Source organism: Lipophrys pholis (genome assembly GCF_963383615.2).
Source record: "Lipophrys pholis genome assembly, chromosome: 3".
In the NCBI taxonomy this organism is placed as follows: Eukaryota; Metazoa; Chordata; class Actinopteri; order Blenniiformes; family Blenniidae; genus Lipophrys; species Lipophrys pholis.
In genome coordinates this window covers 33733753-33742949 of record NC_137627.1, presented here as the reverse complement: position 1 = coordinate 33742949, position 9197 = coordinate 33733753, and the positions used below count along the sequence as shown (strand labels likewise).

At 42.3% G+C, this 9197-nt stretch overlaps 1 protein-coding gene across 1 annotated transcript; it reads left to right on the top strand.

The window, feature by feature from the left end:
• The first annotated feature begins 1966 nt into the window (after positions 1–1966).
• On the top strand, positions 1967–8568 carry socs9 (suppressor of cytokine signaling 9). The gene is made up of 2 exons (XM_080459800.1): positions 1967–2085; positions 6427–8568. The coding sequence occupies exon 2, from the start codon at positions 6564–6566 to the stop codon at positions 8298–8300; it is 1737 nt and encodes a 578-aa protein (XP_080315926.1). The 5' UTR covers positions 1967–2085; positions 6427–6563; the 3' UTR covers positions 8301–8568.
• Positions 8569–9197: the final 629 nt, after the last annotated feature.

The following is a 9197-nucleotide window of genomic DNA, read 5'->3' as shown; positions in this document are numbered from 1 at the left end:
AAACAAACAAAAAAACAAAAAAAAAAATAACAAAGCATCACAACCACAACGGACTTCAGTGAGTTGACAATGCCGGCTTTACGACTCGGCTGTCTTTATTTTCAACTCTTCATTATACTGTGTATCAACTTGTTATGTTACAAATGGCTCAGATCGTCCTTTTCATGGCCTCTGTTGCGTTGGATAGCCCTGCTTATTACTGCGACTAGTCACAGAGGTACAATGCAGCAGCCTTCCTGCAGAAGTGTGTGTGTGTGTGTGTGTGTGTGTGTGTGTGTTCAACAGAGGTGATGCAGCAGGGGATGACAAATGCTTATCTGAGCCACAAATGATGTGATTATGAGTAAACTGAACACTAATAACAGGCCAAGGAATATGTTTACTCCATGTTTACATTCCAATGATGCGTGAAATGAGTTGGGAAATGCACTTCATGACTTCAGCCTGGTGTGTTTTTGAGCATCCAGCAGGAGGTACAGAGCCTGTGTCACACAGAGACGTCTACCCAGTGGTCCTGAGGTCATGTTAAATGTCTCTGCCAGGCTTAGTTATTGAATTAATGCAGCCAGCAGTTGGCTACACTGCAGTTATCTGTCTTGTACAATTTATATTTAATTCTAATCACGCCCCCCTCAAACATTTTCTAATGTTTTATGAACCTTTTTTGCATCACATGCTTACACTCTACTTTTTTACTGTCACTCATTATGTGTGAATGGTCTGAAGTGCAACATCCGTCGGATCATTGACTCCAAATAAAGAGGTTCAGTTCTTTTGCAACTTTTACTTGTGGTTTGTCGTCATTGTGTGTGCAAAACGTCTCGGCTGACCTTTTTTTTTTTTTTTTAATTTACCAGCGTCTTTAAATAAACATTTGATGTGCGGAGGATTCATTTCCAGCTCCACTTCTCCTAGGATATCTGCATTTTACGGAACAATCAATTTGTTCTCTACAGAAACATGACCCCATTTTAACAAATTGATTTGACTGAGGTGTTTATTTCATGACATAAATGTGATAGAGGAGCTGATTCTATCCACCCAAAGGAGAGATTTAGCTCTTTCTATAGACATCAAATCTCTTCTAAATTTGCTCATATTTGTTTTAGCTTCCAAGCAAAGACGTGTCTTTCATATGAAGTGATGGAACATTTAAAGAAAATATATTTTAAGCTTTATTTAATCTGTTTCAGATTCATCCATGACAGTCATATCTAGTGTAGTGGTAAACCTTGGAATGGGCAACTGATTATTTGTTTTTCTACTCCAGTAAATAATAACTACATTTTTTTCATTAACCATCTTTTTTTCCCATGTGAAACACCAAATTTGTGAACATTTGCTTGCCTTCCCATCCAAGATGCTAGACCCAAACCAATAATGTAATAATGGCAAATAACAGGAAAAATGTGACCGTTTTAGATATAATAAAGTCAATAACATACAATTTCATTTGATTCAGGGTTTTCCTGAGGGCTGTTCAAGCAGCGCTTAAAGGGCCACTTATTATGTCCATACCTGTACTAAGCACTACACCATCATGCCAGTCATTTATATTTACAGTCCTCTAAATCACTTTTGCTGACTTTAATTTAGTTGAAAAGCTCAGTGGAATTTGAGGTTCTGCAGTTCCTACTTTATAAAATGTACTGTACTGAAATTGATATCTTGATCAAAAATAACAGACTTGTATATTTGATACATTCTTAACATAATCTTGTTTAATAATTTATTTTAGTGCTTACTGTTGTGATAATCTTGTGATTTATGAAAATGTGCTTGAATTATTTAGTTTAATCGGGTCATAATTTGATATATCTGCCTTTTTTTAAATACATTTTTTGTTAATGATACACTTAATGAAGAACTCAAATTTCCAAAGCTTTCATTTATTTGTTTGTTTTAAATTTACCACTAAAGTTTTAAATAATTTTTTTTTAATTTATATTTTTACATCCGGGTCACTCAGCTTCAGCGGTTCATCATCGAGCTAACGCGGACTAGCCGCCTCGCTGCTAGTGTCATTAGTTTATTTAAGGAGAAACTGAAGCTTTTCCGTCTCCAAACTTCGCCGCACCTGCTCGGGTATGTTCACAAATTGTGTCGCGGCCGTTAAAATGGGTTTTAAGAGTGTGCAGACCCGGCCGATCCTCTCTTAGTGAAGAGTAGCCAAGTTAGCTGCCATGCTAACTGGGCTCAGTGTAAACAGCAGCTGGCTAACGCTGCTAACGCTGCTAGCTGTGGTGTTTAGATTCTGTTTGTGTGTCTGATGCGTGGAATTTGCCTGAAAAAAAGACTTTAAAATACTCAACTCAAAAAAACTAAACCTGAAGTTATCGAGGAAATAGTTGGTATTTCTGTAGTTGTAATGGACCGCCCATGATCTCCGGACAATAGCCAGCTGGTGTGATTTCAGTTGTTCATCTCTGATGCCTTTTTTCCCTTCTTCTTTATATAAAATATTTAAATTGACCTCAAATATGGTTGTTTTGGCAAAAATCTTAAACCATCTGACATCCTTTAGTCTATCTGGTTTTTAAACTTTAGTCGAATGTACTTGCAAACTCCTCTAAGTGCTTCCTTGCAGGTTTTCAAGACCTTATAAGTCTAATTCCTGCTAATATTTAATAGTATAGCTGATTAATTTCATTGTTGGACAGTTGTTTAATCATGGCTACACTTAGATGTCACTATTAAATAAATCAAACCAGTTCATCATCATGATAATCATTGAACACGTGATGAATTAGGTATTTCAGGTGTGGGGATGAACTTTGCATGTTAAGAATAAAGGTATTTGTGGTTGTAAATGTTATTTTATGGCCAGAGCAATAATCTTGACTCAGTTCTTACTTCTCCTCTGGGTCCAAATCTAACACCTTGTTGTCGATACTTCAACCAAGGTGGTGGTTTCATAAGATGTTGGCACAGTAAACTAGTTTTCAAATTGGAGTTATACAACCTATAAAAGTAGAAGCAGACAGTAGTAATGTCATATCTCCGTTCTGTGACGTCTTCAAGCATCATATGAGGTCGTTCTGACATACTTCTCGGCTCGATTTTATTTTTGAGGAGAATGATATAGTTATTACTATACAACTTTTTATATCCGACCAAAATTAGCACTAATATGTGTGGTAATAATGAGTTTCTGTTACATTGAAGTAGTAAAGTAATAACACGCGTTATTCATCTTTTATCTCTTACTTTTCCAGTCTGATGGCTAAAACAATCATTTCTGAGCAGTATATGGTACTGTGAGAAACTGAATACCCGTTGCAGAATGAGAAACATAATTAAAAGTGAATGATTAGTTAAGACTTTCCTTGCAGACAGTTTTTGAAGTGATTCTGCTGGAAGTTTGTCAGAACAGATCTTCTGTTATATTGGCTTACATGTTTCTCTAATCTTGAACGGGTTAATGTTGAGACTCTCAAAGGATTATTCTAGTATTCCTAAATTGTATTTGTAAGAAAAATTATTACCTGATGACATTGGCTAGATCTCTGGAGCCACATGTGGCTCTTCAGCCCTTCTGCAGCGGCTCCCTGAAGCTTTCAGAAAATTACATGTAAATAAACATTTTATACAAGTTTTAGATTATTCACACACCGATCGTTTTCAAAAGGACTCTTAAGTCTTATGGAATCTCAGGAGTGCCAAAATTAAAATGAAATAAATGTGGAAATATAAAGAGAATCAATAATGCAAAAAAATATATAACGGTAGTCATATTCTTTTTCTATCTTGTCTTTGCTTATTCCATTTTGTCAACACTTCTCCTGTTTTGTCTTTGTCTTTTCCATTTGCTTTTTGTCATTGCATTCACTCGATGAGTCTAGCCGTCTAGAAAAGACAAAAGCCATACAATGCAAATCAGAAAGGGCTGTGGGCGGGTCTTTCTGTTCAGGGGGGCTAGTCCATACCTGATCACACCATTTCTGCTTGAAGGACGTCATGTTGAGCAATGTCTGTTCATGTCAATAGATGGCACTGTTGCTTTAAGAATAAGTTTGAAGTATTAAATTAATTTTTTCTTTTACACATTTCTTATTTCTTGTACAATATTGTAAATGTAATTTCTTTGTTTTGGTAACAAAAGTATTTTGTTTAAATAAGAATCTGCTGGTTATGTTGGTTTTTGGTGTAATGTGGGCGTGTCCACTCGTCGTCGTATTTATATTTCCGGATTTACCAATGAACGAGAGACGGCATTTGGGACTTGAGAGGAAACATATATTCGCTGTGTGACTAAGGCCGTGGCGTACAGTGGCTATGTAGTAGCCTTTTCTCAATTTGTCCATGTCCGTCATATTTAACTTTCCCTCCTTTACTTCAAATAAACGTGCATATGCGTCTACTTCCTGCTACTACATAGCCACTGCAAGCAGGAATGGTGTGATCAGGTATGGACTAGTCACCCTGAACAGAAAGACCCGCCCACAGCCCTCGCTGATTTGCATTGTATTGCTTTTGTCTTTTCTAGACGGCTTGACTCATCCAGTAAATGCAATGACAAAGAGCAAATGGAAAAGACAAAGACAAAACAGGAGAAGCGTTGACAAAATGGAATAAGCAAAGTCGAGATAGAAAAGGAATATGACCACCTTTGTATATTTTATGTATTATTGATTCTCTTTATATTTCCACATTTGTTTCCTTTTCATTTTGGCACTCCTGTGATTCCATAAAGTCTTGGCTAAAAAGGGGTTTGAAAAATAACTAAAATGGGGGAAAAAGCTTAAACTTCCATAAATGCTGAAGCAGCTTAATGACAAGAAAAAACCTTAAAAATCAGGGAACACATGCACAACTGCTTAAAAGTAAGCCAAAATTGTTAAAAAGCTGAAATGTCATAATTGTCCCCACCCCCCAAAAAACCCCCCCCTATAAAATCAGTTTTAAAATCAGCTGAAAATGTAATGAAATGTTTTCTAGCCTAAACCGTGATTAAAACTTCATCAATGCAAAATTTCTGTACATATATCAAAACCATATCTGAAACTTTTGAAGCTATGTTCGATTCAATTTAAAGGTTAACTTGTTTTGCGGCTCTACTCATTTAATTTGGTTGAAAGTGACAGAAACGACTCTTTTGGTCATAAACGTTGCAGTCCTGCCATAGATGAGTGGGATTGCTGTACTTCGGTGCAGAGTAACTCAGGAACCAATAAGATGTTTTCTTGTTGGAAAAACTATTTCTCTCAGACATACACAGCATGGTACTAAATAAGGAAATATTTTTTCTAATTTCTATCTTCAATCACTTTTCTGATGAAAGCAAAAAATCCTCACATGGTTCTTGTCGTCTTGAATTCATATGATCTTGATGTGCTTGACCTCATCTGATCTGAGATAAACTCATTAAATCATTTTGAGCCGGCTAAGTATTCAGACAAGGAAGTTATTTCAGTCATTTCCACTGTTTTCAGGAACCTGATGAGTTAATAATAAACTGTGGTATTAAATTGAGTTAATGAATTAATTTCTTTTGAATACATGAGATGTTCATCCACATGGAGAGCTTTTTTTTATTATCAAAGTCAGAATCTTCCAGAACTGAAGTGCAGCTGAAAATGTGGTGTGGTTTATCAAACTGATCATATTTATATTTAATTTGTTGCTCTCTTGTTACACTGGGCGTTTTGGATTAAATATGGGCTTACCTGAGGATCAAACATGAAGTGAAAGTTGCTTTGCTAGTCTATTGGATTTTAATATTGCAAATTGAAATAAATCTCATTGCATTTGTCACACTTCACCACAGTCGCCTTTTTTAATCTCCACATAATAGTTATTTATTTAGACAATCAACTGCAATCTGCTTCACGGCTCCAAGTTAAAGATACAGTGGAGAAGATTTAGTACTGTCGAATTGACGACGGGAGAAAAAAACAAAAAGGAATCATCACTCTCATCACTTGCAAAGTCAGAGTTTTGGTAGTTAATATTGGCCTGCTGTAAAACACCAGTTGGGCCCTTTAATAGCCTGATATAGAGAGTTTATGGCTCAATATTAAAAACCTTGTAAAGCAAAGAAAAATGTTCAGTTTTATTTAATCTGTTATTATGCCAACAGATTTCCCATGAGTGTTGTATTATGTTTTTTAAATCTGAAGCCACACTTAAGTAGCTGCTCAGCATGGTCCGGTCTAATCAGCAGCACCTCAAACTGTTAAAGCGTATTTAACATTAAGACTCTATAAGCAAACTGATCATTACTGAGATCGTTGCAGCTCTAGATCACTTTTCAAAAATGAGTGAAAACCGGTGAAATTCTCGGCACGGCCGGTGGTGTGGGATTGCATCACTTTCAGATGAGTGTATGCAATAAAGTGGCAACTGAGCGCGCAGCACCAGGAGAATTACAATATCCACAATTGTTTGAGTTTCTGATTTCTTGTCTTTTCTCCATTTGTGTTGCAGGTGTGTCGGCGGCTTCAGCGCATCGACGCCGACGATGACCTTAAACCAGGAATGTGCTCGGGAAACCTCGACTAGAAGATAACTTCAAAGTCAGAAAGGAGGACTGAAACTGGAGCCGCTGCGGCTCCCCGTCCGACATGTCGTCACCAAGGGAGTCGGGAGGAAACCGAGGGAAGGATCGAGAGCGAGGGGCCCGTCCCAAAGTGAGACAGAGCCGGTCAGAGGAGAGGCGGGACGCCGGCAGCGGATGGAAAGGCGGGAAGGGGAAGAAAAAGGGCCTTTCCAGCCACGAAGCGGCGGCGGCGGCGGAGCGGCCCGTCAGCGACGGCTTTGAGTACGGCGAGCTGCTGAATGAACTGGAGAGCAGGGACCAATCGTCGTCCTCCCCCCTGAGGGACGGCTGGCGATGGCAGGGCCTGGACGTGGCCGCCTCATTACTGGGACCGGAGCGGGCGACGGCCAGGCCGAGCGTCGGAGCCGCGAGCTCTGCGGCAGAGCTCCCGCCGTGCGGCGAAGGCGAAGGCAGAGGCTCCAACAGCAGCCGCACTCTCAGGCAAAAAATCCAAGATGCAATGGGGCAGTGTTTCCCGATAAAGACGCACAGCGTGGCGGCACCAGCTCCGAGTCCTCAGGCCCTTTCAGCATCGACCGCCTGCACTTCCTCCAGGCGCAAGATCCATCTGAGTGAGTTGATGTTGGACGACTGCCCGTTCCCCGTGGGATCCGAGCTGGCTCAGAAGTGGAATCTCATTAAGCAGCACACAGCCCCCATTACCCAGCCTCCCCTGCTGGATTCCGCGGTGGTCTGCAGCGCCCCGACTCCCGCCATGGCGACCGTTGTGGAGGATGTGGATGACAGGTTGAGGGAGCGCCGGCGCATCAGCATCGAGCAGGGCGTGGAGCCGCCACCCAATGCGGAAATACACACGTTTGAGGTGACGGCTCAGATTAACCCTCTTTACAAGCACGGCCCGAAGCTGGCTCACGGTATGAATGAATTGTCCGGGACCGACCGGGCCGCTGCTCAGCAGCAGCAGCAGCAGGAGCAGCAGCAGCAGCAGCAGGAGCAGCAGCAGCAGGAGCAGCAGCAGCAGGAGCAGCAGCAGCAGCAGCAGCAGCAGCAGCTTCTCCTCCAGAGGCAGCAGCAGCATCAGCTCCTGCTGCAGAGCTGCTTGGACACTCTGGACGAGGTGGTGGCCTCAGCTTCGGCTTCGGCTTCGGCCTCGGTCCACACCTGCGACACTGCCTCGGACCCTCTGGTGGACCCGGAGGTCACGCCGACCAATTCCACTTCCAGAGCCATACTTCCTCCCGCTGAGCATCCCAAGTCTCACGACAGCTACCGTATCCACACTCAGATCGATTACATCCACTGTTTAGTTCCGGACCTGCTGCAGATCACCAACCTGCCGTGTTACTGGGGGGTCATGGACCGCTACGAGGCCGAGACGCTGCTGGAAGGGAAGCCAGAGGGAACATTCCTTCTGCGTGACTCGGCCCAGGAAGACTACCTCTTCTCCGTCAGCTTCCGCCGCTACGGCCGCTCGCTGCACGCTCGCATCGAACAGTGGAACCACAACTTCAGCTTCGATGTTCATGACCCCAGTGTCTTCCACGCGCCCACAGTGACGGGGCTGCTGGAGCATTACAAGGACCCCAACTCCTGCATGTTCTTCGAGCCCCTCCTGTCCAACCCCATCCACCGCTCGCAGCCCTTCAGCCTGCAGCACGTCTGCAGGGCGGTCATCAGCAGCTGCACCACTTACGACGGCATCAACATGCTCCCCATTCCAAACGCTCTGAAGAAGCACCTGAAAGAGTACCACTACAAGCAGAGAGTACGCGTACGGAGAATGGATACTTGGTGGGAATAAAGAGACGACAGAAACATTGACTTAAAAAAAACTACCAAAAACATTTTTAAAGCAAGACTCCCCTTGACTCGACTCCACCACGAGTCTTCTTCACTCTGCATTAACCAACACTGTACTTATTTATTAAAACTCCTGCTGTATACGTCTTCACAATTGTACTAAACCACACTGACGAGGCGACATGTAATCCCACTGGTAATGTACACTCAAGAATCCTTTATGCTGAAATTAAAAGTTATTTAGATCTGTGGCGTTTAGTTGAAGTATCCTCGCGCGTCATTGGTCTTTTGGAGTGTGACTAAATCAGCTTAATTATCAGCCGACGGGTGGAGAGAGTCCTGGTGTGAATCGGGATGATTATAATAGAGCTGCTCATCAGTCACGTGCTGCGATGGTGAAACACACACACACACACACACACACACACACCGACAAGGTTTCCATCTCGTTACCGAGGCGCTCCAGCGCGACACGGCTGTGGCGTTAAGTCTTTTGTCTCCAACACCGAGCCAGGAGCTGATCGCGCGGCGGCGGAGTGAGCTACATGTTTTTTGTTTTTTTATTAGAAATGATCCCAAATCATATCGTTGTCACAAAACGCAACGTTATTGCACGTCGTCAGGCTGGAGTTAATCTTGGCGATGAGAGTACTCCACCAGAAGTCATCGATGTGAATGTCCTGCTCGATTCAGCCGCTTAGTTTTCAGCCCGTTGCCATGTGCCGGTGGCACCGTGAGGTTAAATCACATGCAGCCAGTGCCAGCGCTCTTCATTAATTTGAAATAAAGGATCAAATGTGGCCTTCGTGAACTTGTCAGCAGCCGGCGATGCAGCCGTATTATCAGAATGCAAATGACTGAGCCGAGAGGTCTGGAAGCCAGACTTGTTTCAGAAGTC

What these genes read in the sequence shown, in the direction of transcription:
- socs9 (XM_080459800.1), top strand. Translation starts at nt 6,564, where the DNA reads ATGTCGTCACCAAGGGAGTCGGGAGGAAACCGAGGGAAGGATCGAGAG.